The sequence below is a fragment of the Convolutriloba macropyga genome, chromosome 10 (assembly GCF_964194025.1).
Source record: "Convolutriloba macropyga chromosome 10, txConMacr16.3, whole genome shotgun sequence".
Classification (NCBI taxonomy): domain Eukaryota; kingdom Metazoa; phylum Xenacoelomorpha; order Acoela; family Convolutidae; genus Convolutriloba; species Convolutriloba macropyga.
In genome coordinates, this window is record NC_134477.1 from 31,857,306 (window position 1) to 31,884,069 (window position 26,764).

The window sequence follows — 26,764 nt, forward strand, 5'->3', positions numbered from 1 at the left end:
GTTTTGATAAAACTTGCATTTTTTTCAATTTTTTGAAAATTTTGGCGTCTTCTAGCGCTCTCGAGCCTCAAGATTCCAATAAGTTCCTTTAGTGTTTGAAAACAGGTTAATGTATAATTTTCGCATTTTTTTATTCACTTGCATTTTTCAATTTCTTGCCATTTTCTAGATTTTTCCAGCCCCAAGAGCGACGGAACCTCCTCTAGAGTTTGATAATCGGCTAATGCTTAGTTAATAGATTTAAAGTTATGTTTCTCAGGATTTTAATATCACGAATTCAAGCAATTTTTTTAAGTATTTGAAATTTTTTTCACGTTTGATTTTTTCCTGCACCTGGGGCACTGTGACCTCCAAGGCTTAATAATAAGCAGCTGCATATTTTCTAGAGTTAATTGATTGGCTATCAAGATTTTAGTTACTCCAGTTTTGGCAATTTTTTTAATAAAATTGAATTTTTTCAAATTTTTTGGAAAATTATTTGTATTCCAAGTTTTTGGATCTTTATGAACCAGTAAAACTATTTAAAGCTTGAAATAGAGATACTGGATAGTCTCTTGAGACAATGAAATTGTTTTGATTATCTTAATATCATAAATTTTAGCAAGATTTTAAAGTTTAGTGTTTTCAAAATTTTTGATTGTCCTTTTCTGAGTTTAACTATCATTACTGGTCAACGAAACTTTTTATGTCTTGCAGATAGGTTACTTGACAAAACTCCAGAGATGAAAACTGATCCTGAAAATTTTTTTCACTGCGAAATCTGGAAACTTCTTTTAATTCTTGCACTAACCAGTTTTTTTTCTATTTTATTTAATTACTAACAAGACTAGAAAGCTAAGAGTCCCATCATGGAAAATTGCCTTAGCTCTCTCTCTCTCTCTGTGTCGGTTGGGTTTCTTTCCTCTTTCTCGTTCACGGATTCTATCTCACTCTCTATCTCTCTCAATTCCCCGCGCTGTTGCCCCCACCCCACTGTTGCCCCCCCGGTGCATCCCCCTCACCGTGGCTAGCTACTGACGAATATTCGCTCGCTAAAAACTCGCAAATTTAAAATTTTTACATTTTTGTTAGCTTTTTGAAAATTTTTGTCATTCATTGTGTTTTATTAACCCCAGGGTCAGGGAACCTCTTCTAGGGTTTGATTATAGGTTAAGGCATATTTTCTAGTGGTAATGGAATGGTTTCAAATTTTTAACATCACCGGTTTTAGCACTTTTTTTGATAAAACTTACAATTTTTTTGGACACTTTTTCATAATTCAGGTCATTCCAGACTCAGGGGCCAGAAAACCTCCTAAGGTGTTCGATAATAGGTTACTGAAAAATTTTCATTACCCATGAAATAGTTTTCAACTTTTTAATATCACAATTTTCAGCAGTTTTGTGATAAAACTTGGTTTTTTAAAGTTTTTTGAAAATTTTTGGCGTTTTTCAGCGTTCTCGAGCCTCAAGATTCCAGTAACTTCCTTTGGGGTTTGAAAACAGGTTAATGTATAATTTTCGCAAATTTTTTTTCAAATTGCATTTTTTTTTTGCATTTTCTAGATTTTTCCAGCCCCAAGAGCCATGGAACCTCCTCTAGAGTTTTATAATGGTTTAATGCTTAGTTAATAGATGTAAAGGTATGTTTCTCAGGATTTTAATATCACGAATTCAAGCAATTTTTTTAAGTATTTGAAATTTTTTTCACGTTTAAAGTTCTCAGGCACCAGGGGGCCCTGTGAATTCCTCCAAGGCTTAATAATAAGCAGCTGCATATTTTCTTATGGAAGGGTTATCAAGATTTTAATTACTCCAGTTTTGGCAATTCTTTAAGTTTAAGTTTTTCAAGTTTTCGGAAAATTATTTGTATTACAAGTTTTTGGATCTTTATGAGCCAGTAAATCTATTTAAAGCGTGATATAGAGATACTGGATAGTCTCTTGAGACAATGAAATTGTTTTGAATATCTTAATATCTTAAATTTTAGCAAGATTTTAAAATTTACTGTTTTCGAATTTTTTGATTATTTGTCCTTATCTGAGTTTAACGATCATTACTGGGCAAAGAAACTTTTTATGTCTTAAAGATGGGCTACTTGACAAAACTCCAGAAACAGAAAATGACTTTAAACTTTTGCGAAATCTGGAAACTTATTCTTTTAAATTTTGCACCTCGAATTTTAAATTTTGCAGTCGAATCGAATCATGGAAAATGTCTTAGCTCACTCTGGCTCTCTCTTGGCTAGGATTTTTTTTCCTTCTCTTTCTCGTTCACTTTTTCTCTCTCACTATCCCTCTCTCTCTCTCTCTCTCTCTCTCTCTCTCTCTCTCTCCTTAACCTTTTGTTGATGCCGCACTTCAGCTGTTGTTGTGGCGTGATGTCATCTATTAGTTTCATTATCGGTGAATTATAGTAGAAATGTTTTATTCTGAATGACCTAACTAGCACTTTTTAGGAAATAATTGTTAATTGCTCTCAAACGCAGTTTGTTGCAACTATAATAATCCTGTTTCTTTTTTATGCTGTTTTTCGCTTGGCCGATTTTTCGTGACCCATTTGAATTTTCTTCTTGAAAATGGGATTAAGAGGAAGCGCCCATTGGGCTTTAAGTGCTCTTGGAGCCTTTGAGCTCTGTTTCACCTCAAACTGTTTTGCAGACTTATACTTATGGTGTGAAGGGCGGTTCTTAGAGGTTGAAAAGCCCCCACTTCTGACCCCTCACCACTATTGCCCCACCCCCCGCGCTTTTGCCCCCCCACTGTTGCCTCTCGGTGCATCCCCCCTCCACCATTGCTACTGACGAAAAACTGCTTGCTAAAAACACGTAAATTTACACTGATTTTCACAATTTTTAAGCTTTTTCAGTATTTTTTGAAAGTTTTGTCAGCCCCAGGTATCAAGGAACCTCCTCTAGGGTTTGGTAACAAGTAACTGCATAGTTTTTAGTGGTAATGGAATGGTTTCAACGTTTAAACATCACCAATTTTAGCATTTTTTTTGGCAAAACGTGCATTTTTTTTCATTTTTGACACTTTTTTTTATAACTCAGGTTTTTTCAGACCCAGGGGCCAGAAAAGCTTCTTAGGGGTTTGATAAAAGGTAACTGAAAATTTTGTTTTGGCCCCGGAATAGTTTTCAACTTTTTAAGATCACAAATTTTAGCATTTTTGTTTCAATTTTTAAGTTTTTGAATATTTTCTGCGTTTTTTAGGTTTCTCCGGACTCAGTATTCCAGTAACCTCCTCTAGGGTTTGAACAAAATTTAATGTATAGTTTCTAGAAGTAATGGAATGTTTTTTGAAGATTTTAACATCCCAAATTTTAGCAATTTTTTTCAATTTATTTCAATTTGTCTGTTGACCATGAAATGGTTTGTAATATATTAATATCTCGAATTTTAGCAAGATTTCAAATTTGTCTCAGAATTTTTGATTAGTTTTTGTCCTGTTTTGAGTTTAAAGTTTAACGATCATTACTCGAACGGCCAATAAAACTTTTTAAGCCTTACAGATTGGTTGCTTGACAGAACCCCGGAGCCAAAAAATGGTTTTGAACATTTTTTCATTGAGAAATCTTGAGTGTTCTTTTAAATTTTGCACTGATCAGTTTTTTTTCTATTTGTGTTAGTTACTAACAAGGCTAGAGAACTAAAATTTGGAGAGTAAAGTCCCATCATGCAAAATTGTTTAAGCTCTCTCTCTCTCCCTCTCTCTCTCTCTCTCTCTTTCTCTCTGTCGGTAGATTTTCTTACTTTCTCTTTCTCGTCCCATTTTGCTCTCTCACACTATCTCTCTCTCTCTCTTTCTCTTTGCTTAACTTTTAGTTGATGCCGCACTTCAGCTGCTGTTATGTGGCGTGATGTCATCTATTATCCTCATTGACGGTGTATTATAGTAGAAATGTTTTATTTTAAATAGATTTAATTAGCACTTTTTAGGAAACCATCGTTAATTGCTCTCAAACGCAGTTTGTTGCAAGTATAATAATCCTGTTTCTTTTATGCAGTTTTTCGCTTGATCGGTTTTTCGTCTGACCCATTTGACTTTTCGTCCCCAGAAACGCGATAAAGAGGTAGCGCCCAGTGGGTATTAAGTTATCTTAGAGCCTTTCAGCCCAATAGTTTCCAGGTATGCGATTCACAGAAACTGTTTTGGAGACTTATGGTGTGAAGGGCGGTTCTTAGAAATTGATCCTACACCCCCACCCACTGCCGCCACATCAGTCCCGCAATCAACTGTTGCACCTCCCCCCCCCCCCCCCCCACTGCGGTGAACCCCCGCTGACCTCACCTCACGCCCCCTCAAGCTAAAGCTAGCCTCTAAACCGTGGCTAGCTACTGACAAAGCCAACCGCTCTCTGGTCGGTTTAGAGCAATTAGCCCGACGTTAATCGGTTGTTTAATCCTTCTTTGTTTTTTTTAGTGTTGTCTGCAAATTTTACTGCCTGTTCTTTTCTCTTTCCTCAAATTTCATGATTTTACCGCGTGGAAAAGAGTTGCACTATTCAATGAGAATCCGTTACAAAATTTATCGAATATTCCGTCACTGTTATGCGCTATGAAAGTAATTTAATTTCAACGCCGAAAACAGAGACGTAAATTGGAATAAATTAACGAAATTTTGGTGATATAGGCCAAAATTTCAAAACAGCGATTTGTCGAGTAGATTAATCCCGTATTAACTGATACAAAATCAGTCACATTTGTAAGCAATCCTTTATTAACGGATCAAAAATTATGCACGTCTAGAATTAGTTTTAAAAAGTAGTAAGTCTTTTAATAAGTTATCCTTCAAAGTGTTATAGAGTAAGAAACGGAGTGGAGTTCCCATTGACTATTCAAATGAAGAACGGGCGCTGAAACAAAAGAGTCAACATTACAAGCTGATGAAATTAGAGGATGAAGTAACACGAAGTGGGGACTTCTACGATGAAGATATTTACTTCGATTACGATTCCTACAAAGTTCAGCAAGTTAGAACTAAAGGTAAATGGCAACGTCCGAATAAGAATTGAATGTCCGCCATAATATATCGATATTGAAACGGCTTGGTATAGTCCGATATTGTCAATTTTTTCATGGTCACAATTCAATTTGATGATTTCTACTGTTAATACTCATTCACATTCCCATAATCGTCAACTTACTTTCCATAGTTTTTCTCCTTTGTGCGCACTCAGGGATATAAATTTTCAGCCTGAAAGCAGATTACTTTGTTTTGTCGCTGAATACTCAAATCAGTACCCTCTGTACTAAATCAATTTATTTTATTCTAATACGTCATAACAAGCAGTGACGACGCAAGCGATGACGAAAACGAACTTTGTTATACTGCTTTCAAATTATTTCAGAAAAAAGAATTAAGCTTTAATGTGTTTGTTTCATACTTTCAATTTAACACCATAAAGATTTGTAAGTGCAAAGGATTATGTGCTTTTAGCTCTGGCGGACGATGAGAATGAGGAACATCGGCTTTTGTCACATTTGGATGATGTATCTCAAAAGGAGATCAAACAGCGATTGGTGGATTTGTTGGGGTGCATTGAAAAGGAAGAAAGGGATGGCAGAGCAAGTGCAAGCGTTCTAAAGAATCAAACCGAGACAAACTATCCTGACCTATTCGCCATTTCCCTTCTGAATTTGAAAAAGGTTAGTTTTACTCAAGTATTTCATATATTTTGACAAGAGTTAATTACACCGGAAACTCCTATTATGTATATAAATTGTTACTCGCCCGATGAAGATGGAAGCAATTGGTTTTTTGTGTGTGATAGTTTTCGTTGTTTCAGTAGAATGACACATTTCTGGATCTGAACAGCTCAGATGCATATTTCGTATCTCTATCACAGATAGTTAATCCTGAGTTAAGCTTCAATGCGTTGGTTTCTGACAGTTCCGAAACCTCTGTGTGCTATAGACGAAACCGCGTGTGCGAATCGCTGCGTATCCAAACAAAAGAAGATTATTCAAGGAATTCTATGATTTTCAAGCTGCTAGATGACTATGATTATCGTGGAGGGTTGTTCAGACGAGCTTTTAGCAAAAGTGAGAGCTTTCCATGTTTTACTCTTCTTTTGTGCAATTTAAAAAAAAGTGTTGAGCGTGATTTCATTTTTTGTAATCTACTGATTAATAGCCGCGAAGCGATAAATGGGGCTGTTATTCGCCTGCTCCTGCTTTGAACAATTCAAAGAGTTCGAGTTGTATTGGTGTGCTATCTTTTGTACGACTTGAAGAGAGGCTTTGGTGGATCGTTTTTATATCGATAATTTTTTGGGAGAATTTTAAATAGGATATAAAAAATGCCGCACTTGAAAACAAAGTGATAGGTCAAACGGTTGAACGAATCTAAGAGCATAAAGGAGAGTGTGATTTTTTTGACCCTACCGCAATTTTGAGGGAGGGAGAAAGGGAAAAGTGTGAAAAAGTTTTTGCTTAGCGAGCAAAATAGTTTTAGTGCACGTGCGGCATGAATAAAGCAGTTTATTTTAGTTTTTGACTGTTAAACTATATTAACAAGTGACCGTACATATGCGAGCTTTTTTAACCATCTCAATGATATATTAGATGCAATCTTAAGCTATATTTGTGAATTCGCCGTTTTGACTTTTTAAAGCGGTTTCTGTCTGTGTTTTATAATGGTTTTGGTGAATGGCGTGGGTGACGTCTTTTTTCACTCTTATTGGAGCGAATTTTTTTTGTTCATTCGCATGATTTAGTTTTTGGTCACACGTGACTTACCTCACTCTGAAAAGTCTCTTCCTCACTCTCAAATTGACTTTTCTTTACTTTAGTTTAAGGAGGCAAGGTCAAGTGAGTGTGTGTCATTCTAATTGAAGCTTATTTAAGAGCAGCTAATAGAAGCAGCAACAAGTTATACAGATTCTTAATCAAAATATAACATCTCAGCCTTTAATGAAAATAACGAATTTCTTTTTTGGTCCGTCTTTTCTTACCATCATCTTTTTGAGACTACAGAGCTACGAAGCTATCGCGGTTATTTGCTGGCAATCTGCCAGTTATGTTTGAACATGTTCTTAACTAGTCTTTTAACTGGGTCATTAATGTATTCTAATAATGCATAGGGCAGATAAAGGGTTCTAACAATTTTCTGGTTCTTATAATGTTTTATATATACAATGTTTTAGTTTTAGTTCTTCTGATTGTCCTTTTTCTTAGTTTATTTTTTATTTTTACTTTTTCTGACTTTGATACAATTTTTTTGAAGAGTGGTGATGTTTTTAGTTTTGCCTGTTATTTTTTGTTGTCTTGATACTTGGTTTCAGTAATGATGGGTGTTACGCACTGACTTCCTCCTGGTTCGCGTGTTCCTCGTGGTTTTAGTGAGTTTACTATTCGGTGTAATTAATTTGAATAATTGGCATTTTAAAAGGACTTATTATGGATGTTTCATAGTGCGATTTTTAGCAGATATATTTTGAATAAAGTTAGCTAGTAATAGCCTTTTATTGAGCGGTTCGAATGCGTGATATATTCACTAGTTGCCTTGTATTTGAGTCGTTTTCTCGGTGTATTTTTAACTTTACTGAAGCCTGTTATAACTTAGCGTTTTCAAAAGATTTTCCAGTTCAATTTTTAGTTATTTTAACAGAAATTATAACAAAGTTTCAGAGATGGAAATAAGAAGTTTCAAGATTATTGTCGAGTTTTTTTTATCAACTGATTGTCTGGCTGGTTCTCGGTTTTTTGGTGATCGTGGGTTCCACAGTGCTGTGCCGCTAATTGTATTGGTCCTTCGCAATTTTTTTTTGATCTACAAGTTGGCCAATTTCCGGCTTTTGTACGTCTCTTTGTGTTTGATAAGTACATATACAATTTCCATTTAGCACCTACTTTATCAGAATAATTACTTCAGCAAGTACATAATTTCTCACGAAGTTATTTACCAAATATGCGATTTCATCGTCAGGGAATTCAAAAAGATAAATATTGAGGCTTTCAGGGACTTAATATGTTTATCAGTAAACTGTCAATCTGCGGTTGTTTTTAGTAAACATGAACAAATAAGGTGTTACAGGCCTAGATGGTGATACTGGCTAGATATGGCCTTGAGATATCTTTGAATATGAACTAACTTATAGCACTATTGAAGTAACACGAAGTGGGGACTTCTACGATGAAGATATTTACTTCGATTACGATTCCTACAAAGTTCAGCAAGTTAGAACTAAAGGTAAATGGCAACGTCCGAATAAGAATTGAATGTCCGCCATAATATATCGATATTGAAACGGCTTGGTATAGTCCGATATTGTCAATTTTTTCATGGTCACAATTCAATTTGATGATTTCTACTGTTAATACTCATTCACATTCCCATAATCGTCAACTTACTTTCCATAGTTTTTCTCCTTTGTGCGCACTCAGGGATATAAATTTTCAGCCTGAAAGCAGATTACTTTGTTTTGTCGCTGAATACTCAAATCAGTACCCTCTGTACTAAATCAATTTATTTTATTCTAATACGTCATAACAAGCAGTGACGACGCAAGCGATGACGAAAACGAACTTTGTTATACTGCTTTCAAATTATTTCAGAAAAAAGAATTAAGCTTTAATGTGTTTGTTTCATACTTTCAATTTAACACCATAAAGATTTGTAAGTGCAAAGGATTATGTGCTTTTAGCTCTGGCGGACGATGAGAATGAGGAACATCGGCTTTTGTCACATTTGGATGATGTATCTCAAAAGGAGATCAAACAGCGATTGGTGGATTTGTTGGGGTGCATTGAAAAGGAAGAAAGGGATGGCAGAGCAAGTGCAAGCGTTCTAAAGAATCAAACCGAGACAAACTATCCTGACCTATTCGCCATTTCCCTTCTGAATTTGAAAAAGGTTAGTTTTACTCAAGTATTTCATATATTTTGACAAGAGTTAATTACACCGGAAACTCCTATTATGTATATAAATTGTTACTCGCCCGATGAAGATGGAAGCAATTGGTTTTTTGTGTGTGATAGTTTTCGTTGTTTCAGTAGAATGACACATTTCTGGATCTGAACAGCTCAGATGCATATTTCGTATCTCTATCACAGATAGTTAATCCTGAGTTAAGCTGCAATGCGTTGGTTTCTGACAGTTCCGAAACCTCTGTGTGCTATAGACGAAACCGCGTGTGCGAATCGCTGCGTATCCAAACAAAAGAAGATTATTCAAGGAATTCTATGATTTTCAAGCTGCTAGATGACTATGATTATCGTGGAGGGTTGTTCAGACGAGCTTTTAGCAAAAGTGAGAGCTTTCCATGTTTTACTCTTCTTTTGTGCAATTTAAAAAAAGTGCTGAGCGTGATTTCATTTTTTGTAATCTACTGATTAATAGCCGCGAAGCGATAAATGGGGCTGTTATTCGCCTGCTCCTGCTTTGAACAATTCAAAGAATTCGAGTTGTATTGGTGTGCTATCTTTTGTACGACTTGAAGAGAGGTTTTGGTGGATCGTTTTTATATCGATAATTTTTTGGGAGAATTTTAAATAGGATATAAAAAATGCCGCACTTGAAAACAAAGTGATAGGTCAAACGGTTGAACGAATCTAAGAGCATAAAGGAGAGTGTGATTTTTTGACCCTACCGAAATTTTGAGGGAGGGAGAAAGGGAAAAGTGTGAAAAAGTTTTTGCTTAGCGAGCAAAATAGTTTTAGTGCACGTGCGGCATGAATAAAGCAGTTTATTTTAGTTTTTGACTGTTAAACTATATTAACAAGTGACCGTACATATGCGAGCTTTTTTAACCATCTCAATGATATATTAGATGCAATCTTAAGCTATATTTGTGAATTCGCCGTTTTGACTTTTTAAAGCGGTTTCTGTCTGTGTTTTATAATGGTTTTGGTGAATGGCGTGGGTGACGTCTTTTTTCACTCTTATTGGAGCGAATTTTTTTTGTTCATTCGCGTGATTTAGTTTTTGGTCACACGTGACTTACCTCACTCTGAAAAGTCTCTTCCTCACTCTCAAATTGACTTTTCTTTACTTTAGTTTAAGGAGGCAAGGTCAAGTGAGTGTGTGTCATTCTAATTGAAGCTTATTTAAGAGCAGCTAATAGAAGCAGCAACAAGTTATACAGATTCTTAATCAAAATATAACATCTCAGCCTTTAATGAAAATAACGAATTTCTTTTTTGGTCCGTCTTTTCTTACCATCATCTTTTTGAGACTACAGAGCTACGAAGCTATCGCGGTTATTTGCTGGCAATCTGCCAGTTATGTTTGAACATGTTCTTAACTAGTCTTTTAACTGGGTCATAAATGTATTCTAATAATGCATAGGGCAGATAAAGGGTTCTAACAATTTTCTGGTTCTTATAATGTTTTATATATACAATGTTTTAGTTTTAGTTCTTCTGATTGTCCTTTTTCTTAGTTTATTTTTTATTTTTACTTTTTCTGACTTTGATACAATTTTTTTGAAGAGTGGTGATGTTTTTAGTTTTGCCTGTTATTTTTTGTTGTCTTGATACTTGGTTTCAGTAATGATGGGTGTTACGCACTGACTTCCTCCTGGTTCGCGTGTTCCTCGTGGTTTTAGTGAGTTTACTATTCGGTGTAATTAATTTGAATAATTGGCATTTTAAAAGGACTTATTATGGATGTTTCATTGTGCTTTTTTTGAGCAGACATATTTTGAATAAAGTTAGCTAGTAATAGCCTTTTATTGAGCGGTTCGAATGCGTGATATATTCACTAGTTGCCTTGTATTTGAGTCGTTTTCTCGGTGTATTTTTAACTTTACTGAAGCCTGTTATAACTTAGCGTTTTCAAAAGGTTTTCCAGTTCAATTTTTAGTTATTTTAACAGAAATTATAACAAAGTTTCAGAGATGGAAATAAGAAGTTTCAAGATTATTGTCGAGTTTTTTTTATCAACTGATTGTCTGGCTGGTTCTCGGTTTTTTGGTGATCGTGGGTTCCACAGTGCTGTGCCGCTAATTGTATTGGTCCTTCGCAATTTTTTTTTGATCTACAAGTTGGCCAATTTCCGGCTTTTGTACGTCTCTTGATGTTTGATAAGTACATATACAATTTCCGTTTAGCACCTACTTTATCAGAATAATTACTTCACCAAGTACATAATTTCTCACGAAGTTATTTACCAAATATGCGATTTCATCGTCAGGGAATTCAAAAAGATAAATATTGAGGCTTTCAGGGACTTAATATGTTTATCAGTAAACTGTCAATCAGCGGTTGTTTTTAGTAAACATGAACAAATAAGGTGTTACAGGCCTAGATGGTGATACTGGCTAGATATGGCCTTGAGATATCTTTGAATATGAACTAACTGATAGCACTATTTTTGGATATTTAAAGGGAATTCATCACGTAACTATGAGGCACGAAATAGGCGAGTGACACTACCGGACTGTAGAAAATTTTCCATTAAAGTTTTGAGAAAGGACTTGTTTTTATAATTTTTCTATAAAAGATATATAATCTACACTGGTATAGGGATATACACTTGTTTTTGTTAGAGCCACCCAATTTTTGTTTTCTTAGAAAAGGTGTTGGAACGGAAGCAGTAAAGTGAAAGATAAGTAAAAGTTTAAAGACGAATGAAAATAAAGTTTAAGATGAACAAAGTTAAGACAAAGTCTAAGGCTGTTAAGGAAAATTAGAGGGTTAAGATGGGCTGATTCGGAAGAAGAAATATAAGACATAAAGTTAAAAGTGAGAGAAGAGGTTGGAATTATCACTAGAGTTCAATTCACTGAATGGAGGCTCTAAACTTGAATAAGATAGCATGAGTGTACTGGTTGAGGGAATGGCCTAAAGCACTGGTTAACTTCTGGGATTGAAGCACTGGTCTGAATATTAATAGTACTCAGGAACAGAACTTAATGGATAGAATGAGACTCAGTGGGATATACGATGAATACTTTTCAAACTATTTCAGACTTTCAAGAACTCAAAAATTTCCTCTCGGATTGAAGCTGTTCTGTCCAGTTCGTCTTGTGTCGAAGCGTTCAATTGTGTTGAGTGACATTGTGGAGGTCCCTGGCATTGCTTTTTGTCTGTTTTCGTTTGAGGGTTCCCATGTCTTCTGGTGATATAACTGTTGGAGGCTTCTTTAGCTGTTTTGTGAGGTTTGCAAATATATCTGCTTTCAGATGTTTTAACAGGGAAACTACTGGGTTGAGCGGTACATTTGTTCCGTTTAGCTTCATAGAGTTCGGCACCATTCTTCGTACAAAGGCTACTATATGGTATAAATACATGAAGAGGATATGCAAGACTAGGTTTCCGATGAAGACAATAATTGTTAGTGAGAGCGAAAGCTTGATTGGTTTGGAAGGCTCAAGTTTATCAGTTAAGGCTGGCTTGAATGACTTCATTTCAGTGGTAATTGGCTTTGCTATTTGGTAGAGTGAATCTGTTGATAACTATATTAGAATAATTGAATTCAGTTTTGACTTCAATAAATCAAGGTTTGCTTCAGCGCTAATTTCGTATTTTGGTAGTTCGTCAATGTTTAGTACAGAGTCAACTAACTGTACAAGTGGATCAGGCAATTTAAGATTAACTCTCTTTGCTGGGAGGTACCGACAACTTGGTAAATAAGCTCTAAGTTCAATGTGGTCGCTGAACATGGTATGTCCACATTTTAATGTGGTTAAACAGATGTTGCAACCTTTATGAGGAATGTTGGTTTGTTGGCCGTTTCCGTCTATACCAATCTCACTAAGGGAAAAATCACTTGAAGCTGATGTAAGAAGCCAAATTCCGTATCCAGGGTTCTGTGCTCGTTCTGGTTTGAGTAACAAAACCTTCTCTGTGTCACATACTTTCAATGCTGTAATTGCTTGATGAAACTTGAGGGTTGCTAGGTACGAGGAGAATCCAAGGTGGTTTTCCATTTTGTCGTGACAGATTCGGACTTGTTTAATCCTGAGCAAGACATTTATATGCATAAGCAAAGTTAAATGCTAGCAGTTGCACTGATATATCGCCTGCCATTTGCACACAATAGTATGCTTGAGAACAATCAAGTGTCGTAAACAACTTTTTCCGGCAAAGTAGTTTATCGCATCACTCGTGTTCAAAATAGGGAAGTTCGTGTTCAAATAGTCATTTTTCAGCAAATGATTAACTTTTCTCAAGTCAATTAACAGTCTAAGTCTTCCTGAGTTTTTCCGTTGTGCGAAGAGGGGACTACTATATCTTGACTGAGACAAAGTCGTTATCAATCCTCTAGTAATGCTAGCTCTACTTGCAGCTCATTTCTCAAATGGATAGGCGTTGGAGGGCCTTGTTCATAAATTGGTATGCTTCTTTCTGGAGTTAACTTTTTTTTCAAATCTGTATTGTATCGGACGTCAAATCTGTTTTGAAAAGATATTACTAAATTCAACTAATAGTTCACCTACTACAGCTTTCCTTTCTGCTCATCATTGAGGGCCATTTTTTCCCTGGGAAATTTGCTCAAAAAGGTAATTTGTCCTGATGGTTGCCCTTTGGGTCTAATTTCTCCTTTTCTTACAGTTTTGGCAATTGCTCAAATATTTCTCTGCAAGGGCGACAAATTTGTCGGTGCAGGGCAGGTTTCAGGTGTTGGGAACCACAATTTTTCATATTCTGGGGCCGGTTTTTCTGGTTGCGCTTTTCTTTTTGGAGTATCTTTTACTTGAATTAACTGGTTTATTTCTGTTCAGTAATTTTCAATCATTTTTGCAACATTTATTTATTGGGGGTCTACGTCTAGTAACTTATCAGCTTGAACAGACTTTAAGAATGAGAATTTGGCTATTTACTCGCCTTTGTTTATAGCGACTGGGTGTTCAGTAATGCTCAGGACATAGATATAATGTTATTTTCAGCAACTTTACTTAAAGAGGACGTTAATTTTACTTTGCTATCTTTTTCAAAGGTTTCATTCAGAATTATTACTCCACAAATGTCGGTGAATGATTCTAGTTTGTCCGGAAGCTTGCATTCTACAATTGCTTGTTGATTCGGCTGTAATACTTGCTTTTTTCTGGGTATAATCTCCAAACTTTTTCCGCTTTGCTACCCTTTTGGGCTGCTTTTCTGACTTAATTTTGTTTATTTGTAGAGTTGGATTTGGGATTTTAATGTAGTTTTGTCCTGGGCAGATGCTAACTTTATGTTTAACAAAGAATGGATTGCCTAATATTACAGGACTTGTGACAATTAAAACAAGGAAATCTTCAATGATTATTTGTGTGCCCAATTTAATTGTAACCTTAATTGCTTGATCAATTTTAACTATATTTCCGTTTGCCATTTTAACCTTATCTAGATCAAGTTTTTCTTTTTCTGTTTTTGAATTAATGTTAGTGTTCATAAGTTCCTTGTAAAACTCACGGCGTATCACGTTTGCAAATGCTGCCGTAGCAATTATTACGGGTCTATCTAATTCTTCATTAAGTTTAGGACAATGCTAAATAATTGTTGAACATGTGTTACTGGCTTTGGTGCGGGCTGAGGTACTTGTGTTGTTAATTGCACAGATTTATTCAACTTTGTTACTATTTTTTTGCGTTTTCTACGCTTTTTTTTTGAATTTTCGTTATAAATTGGCTCTATTACTTTATCTAAACTATGACTAGACGTGCTTTCGTTATAATAATTAACTAAACTTTGTGGCTTTCTACATTTTTTATTTGTTTTTAAGATTGGGTGGCTGTATTAGTTTTTTTGTCGATTAATTGGGTAGTTCATACCTCTATTTGGTGAAGTGTTCCTGCATAACTAAACTTGCTTTTTGAATACCATATCGGTCTCTGTCGAAGAAGAATTGTGGGGGTTTTTTGGTTGGGAACGAACCGATATAAATAAATCTATTAACATAAGCTGGATGAACAAATGGGGGGCTATCTGAAGGTTCTTTCCAATAATTCCAAGTTTGTGGCTGTTCATTATGATAAAACGGTCTAGGAGCGTTGAATTGTGGTCCAAACTCTTGATAATTAATAGAACGGGGGAATACTGTTGATGGGGCCGATAGTTTGACTGAAATTGACGATAATTTGGCTGATATTGACGGTAATTTGGCTGATAATTTTAGTATTGTTGGCGGTAATTTGGTTTATAACTTTGTCTGTAAACTTGTTGAGGGTAATGTGGTGTAAAAATGTTCACTGGGCCTTGTTCTGATGCATTTTTAGGTGCTGCTTTCTGCTCTAGTTTCTGTTAAGTTCTTTGTTTATTTTGATTATTTGATTATTTGAGATAACAGTTTTTGCTTTCAACTTTTTTTCTGTGTTTGATTCGGTTATTTCATTAAATCCGTCATCAAAATACTCTTCTGTTACACATTTCCCTTATTGCATTCTGTTGGCTGGCTAAGGTACATAACTAATCTCTTGTGTACGTGCCTGGTCTTTCTAACAGTTTAGGCTTAAGCCAATTTGGCATAGACTTAATGAAAACGCGCTTTATTTGTTCATTTTTTCTGGCATTTGAAGGGCAGAATATCTTGATGCTGTCTTTCTTGGAGATCCACGGGATTCGGGTTCACCTACTCCTGCTGGCGGTCCTACTACTCCAGGTGCTGGATATGCTTTATTAGCCTCTGTTCTTAACTTTACTAAGAAATTTTTCACTATCCTTTTTGGATTGATTTTTTGGTTCTCTAACTTTATTATTCTGATCTCTCTAATGTCATCTTATGTGAATCTATTTCTTAGAGCTGTTTTACTGTCTGCAAAAACTAATCTGGTAGCCTCTGGTAAAGTTAGGAAACATCTTAGAGCATCTCTTTTTAAGTGTAACTGCAGAAAATTCGATTGTTGCGCTGCTGCAATTCCTGCAACTCCGATTGCTCCCGTTATTAATTGTTCAAACTCTTTAAAATTGTCCGTTTCTGATACAGAGGAAGGTGTGATGTTGATCTGCGCGTGTGCCATTTTGCTTTTTACCCGTTTAGATAATATTCTTATTGTTCAATCAGTCTTATTTCGTTCTTAAGTTTTAAATAGCTCACCTAACTTAACTTTACTTAATGAAGAGATTAATTGGTAAGCACAGATAAATGAAGTGAAAAATTGCTGTCCTAATTAGTTAATGAGTAGCACAAGAAGTCAGAAAAAGAAACTACTGAAACCATTTGTTTGAAAAAGAATAAAGATTAGCGGCCTATGAACATATGCCTAAAGCTCCGGTCGAATCGTCTGACTGTTAACGCTGAAGCCGTAAGGGCCGTCGAAGTCTCACCATTAAAGAGTGTCACTTAGTTTAGGGAAGTTCATGGGGACCACGGCCCTACAGGCCTTGTAGAAGCTGCATTCAGATAGGCAACAGCATAATGACCGAAGTCACTGTTTGATTCATTAACCTCCGGAGCTGATAAATAAGTTTAGTTTGCCCTCTTTTAATTAATGTTCAAACTGTGGTTTCAGTAATTTAGTTTACTCTGAGGTTATCTGGTAGTCGGTGATAATGTTATCAAGGTTAATATCACTGTCTGATTGAAATTTGTTTCAAATAAGGCCAAATTTGCGCACTTTTTGATTTATGCTTTTTGCTATCCAATAAATTACAACACATTTATCGTTATTATCTAACACATAAATTAGAATAGACTTATGTATTGAAAGGGAAAAAGCGGTTACTATCTGAGCTTGCGTTATCTTACTGTTTTGCGTGTAGTTAAAATTATTTCCTTCAATATGTTCAACACAATTGGAGGAAGCACGACAATTATTAATAGTGGGAGAATATTCTTTATAAATTGACATAAATAAAGCACCAGAAAGTAATTTTACAAATTTATTTACAATATCCTTGTTTGTAAATATCCTGTGCTGGTTTTGTCCGTTGTGGCGGCTGTGGTTCAGTTTGTTACCGTTATTGTCCACTCAAGCACTTTTACATAAACGCAGTTTCCACCCATTCTTTCCTTTGTTACTCGTTCCTGCATTATTGTCCTGATCGAGAAAAATGTGCTGGATGCTGACTGAAGGTTCTTGAAGTAATGAAATGAAGGAAATAAAGAAAAGAATCAAATGGAAGAAGAAATGACGAAATTTATCAAAAAATTAATAGGAATTTTGCTTCGTTAAACTGTGAAACAGTTAATAACTCTTGTCACCATGTTACGCACTGACTTTAAGCGTGTTACTCGTGGTGTTAGTGAGGTTATTATTTTTGTGTAATTAACTTGAATAATTGGCATTTTACAAGGTCTTATTATGGATGTTTCATAGTGCGATTTTTAGCAGATATATTTTGAATAAAGTTAGCTAGTAATAGCCTTTTATTGAGCGGTTCGAATGCGTGATATATTCACTATTTGCTTTGTATTTGAGTCGTTTTCTTGGTGTATTTTTAACTTTACTGAAGCCTGTTATAACTTAATTTTCCAGTTCAATCTTTAGTTATTTTAACAGAAATTATAACAAAGTTTCAGAGATAGAAATAAGAAGTTTCAAGATTATTGTCGAGTTTTATTATCAACTGAATGTCAGGCTGGTTCTCCGGTGTTTTGGTGATTGTGGGTTCCGCAGGGCTGTACCTCTAATTGTATTGGTTCTTCGCAAATGTTTTTTGGTCTACAAGTTGGGCAATTTCCGGCTTTTATAAGTCTCTTGATGTTTTTAAGTACATATACAATTTCCGTATTGGCATCTACCTTATCAGAATAATTACTTCACCAAGTACATAGTTTCTCACGAAGTTATTTACCAAATATGCGAATTCATCGGCAGGGAATTCAAAAAGGTAAATATTGAGGCTTTCAGGTACTTAATATGTTTATCAGTAAACTATCAATCTGCGGTTGTTTTTAGTAAACATAAACAAATAAGAGGTTACAGGCCTCGATGGAAATACTGGCTAGATATGGCCTTGACATCTATCTGAATATGAACTTAATTATAGCACTATTCATGGATATTTAAAGGGAAATCATCACGTAACTATGATACACGAAATAGGGGCGTGACAATGGGGGTTGAAGACTTTCTGAATAACAAAAACAAAACAGAAACCAGTTCTTGGTTTGCTCTAGTAGCTAATATTTTTGCTTTCCTAAGAACCTTTTTTTTAAAAAAAAACAGTTTTTTGGTTTTGACTGGTTTCTAGTCTGCTTATCTCTTTTTTGAAATGCTCCTTTGTTTCTTCTACATAAGACACAATAAAAAAGATTTAAAGTGCCACAATTAGGTTTAAAGTTTTCACCTTTCACATTTTATTATTTGTTGTCCCCTTTAAGCCGCCAGGTTGTCAAATGCACTCTACTTTATTCTGCTAGTGTTCTGAAACGTTTTCCGAAGAACCTTTTGCGAATTTTATATAGGGTTTTGAGGAAAAAAAACTTTAGAAAAGGTTTGTAGCTCTCGACGTGAAAGAAGCGCTATTCGACCAACAGTAGTCTGTTGTGTATTTTCAGTCGTAGTTTCGGTGCCGTGTATTGATGATCGGACTCTGTTGAGCGACACCTCGAGCAGAAATCCGTTCCATAGTTCCAACGCGTTTGGGATCGACACACTCGCAGAACGACAGAGTGAGTAAGTGACACGCAATTTGAATTGATCATTTTCGCTTTCAGAAATTATTACAGATCCTCTAACATTTAGAGCTTTGACGAATCTGCTGATAAAATCTTTTGGCTGCTTGTCCGTCTATATTCGATTTCAGTTCGTTTAGTTTGCTAGCTGACTAAAGCCATTGAACTAAGAAGATGTCTGGGCTATGAAATTTATCAAAAATTTGTCAATAAATTTATCGCGGTATCACGAAGAAAAGAACTAAAGTCGATTAAAGACCGGTATCGCGTTTTTTTTTCCATTCTAGCTTCTAAAGAATATTACTTATACTTTTCATTACAAAAGAAATTATTTGTCAAAAAAACCTTGTGAAAACATAAGGGTCGTTAGCGTGTTCGCGGTTGTTGAGTAATTAATCTCAAACGACGTTTGTTACTTGCTCTCAAACGAAGTTTGTAGCAATTATAGTAGTCATGTCGGTCTTTTTTATGCGATTTTTCGCTTGACCGATTTTTCATCTGACCCATTTGGCTTTTCGTCCCCAAAAAGGGGATAACCAGGTAGCACCCAGCGGGCATTACGTTCTCTTAGAGCCTTTCAGCTCACGAGTCTCCAAGCATGTGATTCACTGAAACTGTTCTGGAGACTTGTACTTATGGTGTGAAGGGCGGTTCTTAGAAATTGATCCCCCCACTTCACCCCACCCGCCCCCACATTTCCCGGTGCTGTGCACCCCCATCCTGCTGCGTTCACCTCACACCCCTTCAATTAAGCTAAGCTACCCTCACTAAACCTTAGCTAGCTACTGACGAACCCAACCGCTCGCTGGTCGTTTGAGAGCAATTTTCCCGACGTTAGTTGGTTATGTTTCCTTTTCGTTTTTGTAGGATATTGAGCCTGGCAGTAGAAGGGGCTTCGAGTGGTGCTTCTATCGTGTACTTGTTGAGATCTCTCTGTCCCTCACATGCAGATACAACAGTCCACAAAACCATCCAGTCTTACAATGCTACTAGATCAACCCATGTGCCTAGATGCAATATTAAAGATATTAGTTAGTATACCTTGAACTTTAGTAGTGCTGTTGGCAGAAAAAAAAGCAGTTGAGCATATAGTGCCCCCCCAAAGAGATTTTAAAAACGCTGCTACCAGTTAACTGGCAGCAGCATTTTTTTTAAAATCTCTATCTCTTAGCAGTATGTTGATTAGCCATAGTTCGTATTTACAGTAGAGAGTGATTCGCACACTATCTTTTTTTCGAGTATACACTTCTATTTTGCGGAGTATATCTACAAGTTCACCGGCAAAAATTTCCAAGTCTCTAACCTTTTCATTGGTAACCTTACTTTGTTGTCGAAGCACTCTTACTTCCTACTGTATTTTTTCGGTAATTTGCTCGATGGCCTGTTCCACCGTGTTTTCGTCGGACATAATTGAAGTAATGGTTAAGTGACTCTGCTTGAAGTCACTGAGAACTTCTGGCGTTTATCGTGAACCGCGAAGGGGTTCGAGATATTAAGTCAGAATTTCGAAGTGACTTATGCAGAGTCACTTAACCATGCTTAAAACACGAAACGCGCACGTTTTAAAATGACAAAAGTCAACGAAATTAAACTTCTGGCTAAGTAGCAACTTCTGGCATTTTGACTTCTGGCACTGCAGACTTTCGGCATTTTAAAATGTGCACGAGAGTGTTTTAAAGTAATATAAAGCAAATTCTTTCGCTGCATGATGCGACCGTTTTCGAACTGTCTAGCTTGCTTCTACTGCGATTCTTGTTCATAGACAATTATTTTTGAACAGTACGTGGTTTTTGTAAATGTCCGATCTCTTCCTCATTTGGTAAGCACAACTACGTATGTCAAAAATGTGGATGAGCGGGGTCGAAACATTATATGCGAACGCACATTACCGGGACTTCCTGTCCTCTGAAGTGTACTAATCCAAAGTCAAATTCCAATGGGTTCAGAGTACTATGGCGATAATATGGATCTCAAAGTTAAATTTTTGGAAAATTCCAAAATATGGGCTACCACGCTAGCTCCAATAGCCCAATTTATTGTAGGATACCGAAAAATGTAGCGTTTGATATTGATCATGGGATCTGACTTTGCTTAGGTTGCTTTGCCGACTTGTTGAGTGAAAGAATGAACGTGAAGAAGGGGTCACATGGTCTCTATATTTACCCCGATTTCAAGAGGAACTTTGGACCTGCCTACTTATGTCTGTTACAAATTGACAGTGATCAAAACAAACGCTTTTGAGAATGGGCAAAATTGAAGTTTTTTGTCAATTTGATTTTCGAATGTGGGTTTTCTTCAAATTTAAAACTGATTGTTCTGATGCCATTTAACGGAGAGATAATTGTTTGATGTTTATTTTATGAAATGTATTAAAATTTTGGGTACATCTTTTGGATTTTTTTCAGATTAATGATATGTTATAGACTTCGATTACTCAGCAATTTGAACGTAAAATTGTGCTATCCACTATTTCGCTGCTTGGTTCCTAAATTTTCGTCTGACTGTGCTATCGGAGATATGAGTGGCGGAGGTGGCCTGGTGCAGTATTTGGTGATCAGAAGTGACCTTAAATGGTCCAAAGGGGAATTAATTGATATGAAACGTCGTCGAAAGTACCTGACCAAAATTAGCCTAGATTATATTTGAATTTTCAAACGCTGTATAAATTGTACAGCGCCAGAACCTGTTGAGTCATGTCCCTTGAAAAGAATAATGAACAAAATGAGAAAACCTTAATGATATTTTTTAGTCCTGCCAAAACCGATTTTTTCTTGGAGTTTGTAACATATTTCTACCATTGAAAAGTCAAATTTCAAGATTTTGGTTTTCATGTTTAATAGCCGCGAAGCGATAGCGGCTATTATTGGGGACATCGTGGTTTTTTACAATTCAAAGAATTTGAATTGTATTGGGGCGCTGTCTTTTTTTTAAGATCTGTTCACACATTTTCATGATTTTTGAAGTCAAATTGGAGTAGTGATTTTGGTCACGCCGAAACAGGAAATGGAGCGAAAAAGCGAGTGGTTTTGCGGCGTGAAATTTTTTCGCTCTAATTTTAAAGTAGAGTGAGAATACGGTGTTTGAACAAAAATTCGCTTTATCGGTAGTGGTTTTTTGTTCACATGCGGCAATTTCACTTTGATTTTTACTGTTTTTTCGATTTTTTGGATCGGATTTTTTTCTAAATGGTTTTTCCAATCCATTCATAGTCCGTTCTAGGTCTAGTTTTCTGTTTAGTCAATGAAAATTCTTTGAATTGTACGTCAGGACTTGTCCTGCTATGTTTTTTAATTCGTCTCCATCGATGATTCTTACGACCTGACTTCTTGGAATTGACTTCTTGGAATTGACTTCAGTGACTTCTGTTGCTTTGCAGTTAAAATTTGTGTACGTGACGTCGTTTCTGCTTTTAGGTCAATTGCGTGACTTACCTCACTCAAAAAAATGACTTCTGAACTAACTTATGGAACTTTAAGTTTTTATGAAGATTTACTAGTTAATAGTGTGCATCTAAGTAGTGCCAATCTTATATGCCCTAATTTGTGATTATTAGTCTTCAGTTTTTGATTTCGAATATCAATTTTGAAATAGCTCTTTAAGGGCGTTTTCCTTAGAGAACGTATGTGTCAAAAAATTGACAGTCCGGAGCTAACCCGAAAAGTTTAGTGGTCTATTTAAGGACTGGTGATCGATCTGTCTATCTTATTTCTTTAGGTGTTTCAAGGAAGGCCACGAGCGTCTATCGCGGCTATTTTCCGGCAATCTGCCGGCTATGTTTTGGTAATTATACGCTAGCATCGTGGGACATTAAGTCAAGTTTTTTGCGGCAAATCATCTTTTAACTTTTTTATTTAGCTATCTTGAGATTGCGTCCCCAAAAGAATTTGTCATAGTTGATAAAAGTCTTTTGCAAGACATATTTTTTTAATAGCCGCGAAACGATAGCTGAGGCTATTATTGGGCTTCTCTTGGTTTTTACAATTCAAAAAGTCTTTTTTAAGATCTGTTCACACATTTTCGTGATTTTTGAAGTCAAATTGGAGTAGTGATTTTGGTCACGCCGAAACAGCAAGTGGAGCGAAAAAGCGAGTGGTTTTGCGGCGTGAATTTTTTTGCTCTAATTTTAAAGTAGAGTGAGAAAATTCGACTTCTCGCTAGTGATTAATAGCCGCCCTGATCTTCTCAGCCTGCTATTATAGCGCTCCTATTTTTTTACTTCGTCGAACCTTTTTTCGCTTTACCCATTTTGCAGCTTTTTCGAAATTTTGCGTGAATGTGTGAAATCTTTTTGACTTCTCTAGGCTAGTTTCACTCTTCTGTTATTCTGCTCAAAGTCCTTTTAAACAGCAGCTGCTCAGCAAAGCAATTCAAAATGAAGAAAATCAGTATAAAAAATCAAAGTGAGAAATAGAAACGGGATAAACCCCATAAAGCCCATTTTTAGATGACCGGTACTTGAACTTTGTTCTCATAAGTTTTAGTTACTATCTACAATGCTTATTGGTATTAATACTAGACCCTATAGCCTCTCACTGAGAGACAGGAGTATGTTCACTTACGAAATGGCATTAAAATAATTCGCACTTAAAAATGTTTTTATACAAAAATCAATTTTTGTTGATATTTTCTTTTCTTTCAATCCCAATTGAGTTATGGGAATCAACGGCGGCTATTTTCCGGCAATCTGCCGAGTATGTTTTTTGTCCACATGCGGCAATTTCGCTTTGATTTTAACTGTTTTTTTTTCGATTTTTTGGACCGGATTTTCTTCAGATGGTTTTCTCAATCAATTCATAGTTCAATCTAGGCCTAGTTTTTTTTTGTTTGGACCAAATTTCCACTTGTCGCTTGTGGTTTTTTGTTCACATGCGGCATTTTGATATTGATTCCTCGTTTTTTCTGAATTTTATGATGATTTTTTTAGAAATTTTTTTCCCAATTCCTCATAGTTGGTTCTAAGTCTAGTTTTTTGTTTTGTAAATTAAAATTTATTCGATTTGTACGCCAGGACTTGTCCTGCTATGTTTTTTATTTCGTCGTCACAATTTTTGTTACGACCATACGACGTCACAATCACTTCAGATCTGCGTCTTGTTCATTAGTTCATGCAATTTCAACTGGAGTGCGTGCGTGAGGTTATTTTTCACTCCAAGTCGGTCGAGTTTTTTGTTTTTTCGCATGATTGATTTTTTGGTCACACGTGACTTACCTCACTCTCAAAAATGACTTCCTTACTCTAAAATTGACTTTTTTTACTATAATTCAAAGAAATAAGGTCAAGTGAGTGTATATCATGCTAATTGAAGTTTATTTAAGAGCAGTTATTAGAAGCAGCGATAAGTTATAAAGATTCCTAATCAAAATTTCAAAATCTTAATGAAAAGACTAATTTTTTCAGTCTGTCTTTAATCTTTTTGGCTGCAGATCTACAAAGCTGTTGTGGCTATTTTCTGGCAATCTGCTAGCTATGTTTTTCTTTCTCTGTATCAATCCCGAGGTATTCGTAAGTTTTTAGTTGTTGCAGGCCGTTTTTTTGAAAATTTTTGTCATTTTTGAGTTTTCAACCTTTTGGAGCAAATGAATCTTTTTAAGAGCTAGCAGATGGTTTACTGAATAGATACTAGAGAGAAATAAACAGTTTTGAAGTTATTTCCGATGAATTTCGTTTTTTTTTTCAGTTTGTGTAATGTTTCGCCATTAAAATTTTGTTCTGCGCTCAAGTAGTCAATAAAACCTTTCATGAGCTTGGTGCTGCGTTTTTGCGTAAATCTGACCATCACAATTCTAGCTCTGAAGATGATGACACAAGAAATTTAATTCATTTTTAATTAATAGTCGCAAAGCGATAGCTGAGGCTATCATTGAACTTCTTTTGCGCTCTAATTTTAAAGTAGAGTGCGAAAATGGTGTTTGTAGAAAATTTTGCTTTCTCTCTAGTGCTTTTTTTGTTCACATGCGGCTTTTTGAAATTGTTTTTTTTACCGTTTTTTGTTTTTTTAACTGATTTTGTCAAGGTTTTTTCCTAAGCCAATCTTTGTCCATTCTACTTCTAGTTTGTTTTAAATTTAGTCAATGAGAATTCTTCGAATTGTATGTCAGGACTTGTCCTGCTGTTTTTTTTATTTCGTTGTCAGGATTTTTGTTACGACCATATGAGGTCGCAATCACTTCAAATCTGCTTTTTGTCCATTCGTTCATGCCATTTCAACTGAATGGCGTGCGTAACGTTAATTTTCACTCTTAGTGGAGCTAATTTTTTTGTTCATTCGCGTGATTTAGTTTTTGGTCACACGTGACTTACCTCACTCTTGAATGACTTCCTTACTCTGAATTTGACTTTTATTTTTTTACGTCAGGGAGGTAAGCTCAGGTGAGTGTGTGTCATTCTAATAGAAGGTTATTTAAGAGCAGCTAATAGAAGTAGCTGTAATTTATACAGATTCTTAATCAAAATAGAACATCTCAGCCTTCAAAAAAATGTTTTTTTTTGGCGTGTTTCTGTTACTGTTTTTAGACTGCATATCCTCAAAGCTGTTGGGGCTATTTTCTGGCAATCTGACAGCTATGTTTTAGTTGTGTTTGCTGTTTTGCTTCTCTGATTTTGTCTCTGATTACCTCTTATATACAAACTTTTTCATTTTATCTTCGTTTTTTTACATTTGTGCGCTTTTTAAGTCTTTTAAAGGTATTTTAAGACTTCTAAAGATTTTGCCATATGCTGCGTTAAAGGATTTTGGCATATAGGTTCTTTTACTCCAATGCCACGGACAAGATATTTGATTTTATCCAATTTCTTCATTTTTCTCTCCTTTTTTTGTTTGTGTGTCCTTGATTCCCACCGGGATGTCGTATTTCATTCTCATTTTGAGGTTGCGTAGAGTCTATCTTTTCATAGTGTGATGTTTAGATTCTTTGTGATGTCTTAGATTCTAAAACACTTAATCCCGGAAAAAATTCTTTGTTGAGGTCTTTGTTGACTGTCTTAGTTTGATGGATCTATAAAATGTTTGTTGTCAGGTTATTAGTCAATTCAGTTCTTTGGACTGTAATTCAGGACTTGTCCTGCTGTGTTTTTTAATTTGCTTTCTTTTTTCTCATTTTACATGAGTCACGGCGTTCACGTTTTACTCCTGACTTTCACGCAGTTTTAACTGAATGGATTCTGAATTCTTTCACTCCTTGAATTACGCAATGTGGTGAATACGGTCATGGTCAAACGAGCAAAATCAAAGGAAACGGGATAAACTGATAAAGCCCGGTCATAGTGGGTTAGGTTATGAAGTTTCATTAAAGCGGAATTGCTAACCAAATTCAAAACTTTTTTGCTTTTAGAATTGAATTCTGTCACTTTTTGTCTTTGTGTTCTGTATCAAATCCGTTCTGCGTCAAGCGGGTCGACGCGGAAATTTGCCGGCTATGTTTTCATTTACAGCACCCAAATATAATGTTTTGTGTTATGTTTGTAACGGTGTGCATAACGTTTCGGGTCAATAACGAAAAATCATAGTTGACTAATTGTTAGCTGATCAATTAGTTCCCTCTTCGATAACAGGAGCCTTGGTTGCACAAGCATGCCATGCATCAACAGCCATCATTCACCTGACATATTCACACACAGACACCCAAACGTACCTTGAAGACCTGGATAACATGCACAAAGTTGTGCTCAAATGTGAACTTTTATCTGACTTGACTTCCTTGTCTGAGTTACTGAAGGAGAAGGAGATTGATCACAAGTTGTGGATCGAACAGCCTGAGAATTATGCCACCTGTTTGGCAATAAGGCCAATGAGGAAAGAGGAAGTGTTTGAATATGTGAAAGATTTCAAATTGTTCAGATGATTCTTAATTTGGTTTACAATGAAATATTGGATATACGAGGACTTGCCATTACACCGAGACAGTCTTTTGGTGGGCTTGGTTTTGTATCAATAAAACTTTCAAAGTTTATATCTACACTCAACGCGAAATCGTTTAGGTTTGCAGACAATTAGTTGACCCTTAACGCATTTGTTTAATTGCTCTTGAACAAATTTCATAGCAATTATTGTAAACGTGTGTATATTTTTACGACTCGAAGAGGAGTATTGAGATTCTACAGGTTTTTACGACTCGAAGAGGAGTATTCGGATTCTACAGGTTTTTACGACTCGAAGAGGAGTATTGATATTCTACAGGATTTTTTAAGCAGAAAGCAAGTTTGTTCATGACTTGAATTTTGACTTCTTTCTATCCGAGGTTTTACCTCCGTTTTAATTGTTGACTTATGTTTTCAAACATTGGACTTTAACAATAGCT

The 26,764-nt window shown here is 35.8% G+C and overlaps 2 protein-coding genes across 2 annotated transcripts in view; both read left to right on the top strand.

The window, feature by feature from the left end:
• LOC142347873 (uncharacterized) overlaps positions 1 to 20,786 on the top strand; it is a 31,607-nt gene extending 10,821 nt beyond the window's left edge. Inside the window, exons 2-7 of the mRNA XM_075399018.1 lie at positions 4,785 to 4,965; positions 5,420 to 5,628; positions 5,772 to 6,024; positions 18,350 to 18,467; positions 19,334 to 19,497; positions 20,562 to 20,786. Of these exons, the coding sequence (XP_075255133.1) occupies positions 4,785 to 4,965; positions 5,420 to 5,628; positions 5,772 to 6,024; positions 18,350 to 18,467; positions 19,334 to 19,497; positions 20,562 to 20,707 (1,071 nt within the window). The 3' untranslated portion in view covers positions 20,708 to 20,786. The remainder of the gene's footprint in view (positions 1 to 4,784; positions 4,966 to 5,419; positions 5,629 to 5,771; positions 6,025 to 18,349; positions 18,468 to 19,333; positions 19,498 to 20,561) is intronic.
• Positions 20,787 to 20,840: 54 nt separating this feature from the next.
• On the top strand, positions 20,841 to 26,416 carry LOC142347992 (putative peptidyl-tRNA hydrolase PTRHD1). The gene is made up of 2 exons (XM_075399157.1): positions 20,841 to 21,068; positions 26,019 to 26,416. Exons 1-2 carry the CDS (start codon positions 20,876 to 20,878, stop codon positions 26,306 to 26,308), a joined length of 483 nt encoding a protein of 160 aa, XP_075255272.1. The 5' UTR covers positions 20,841 to 20,875; the 3' UTR covers positions 26,309 to 26,416.
• The last annotated feature ends 348 nt before the right edge of the window (positions 26,417 to 26,764 follow it).

Excerpts from the sequence above, each read along its gene's own strand:
- LOC142347992 (XM_075399157.1), top strand. The coding sequence starts at position 20,876 with ATGATATGTTATAGACTTCGATTACTCAGCAATTTGAACGTAAAATTG. Across the intron at positions 21,069-26,018 it reads GGAATTAATTGATATGAAAC|GAGCCTTGGTTGCACAAGCA; the intron begins GTCGTCGAAAGT and ends CTTCGATAACAG.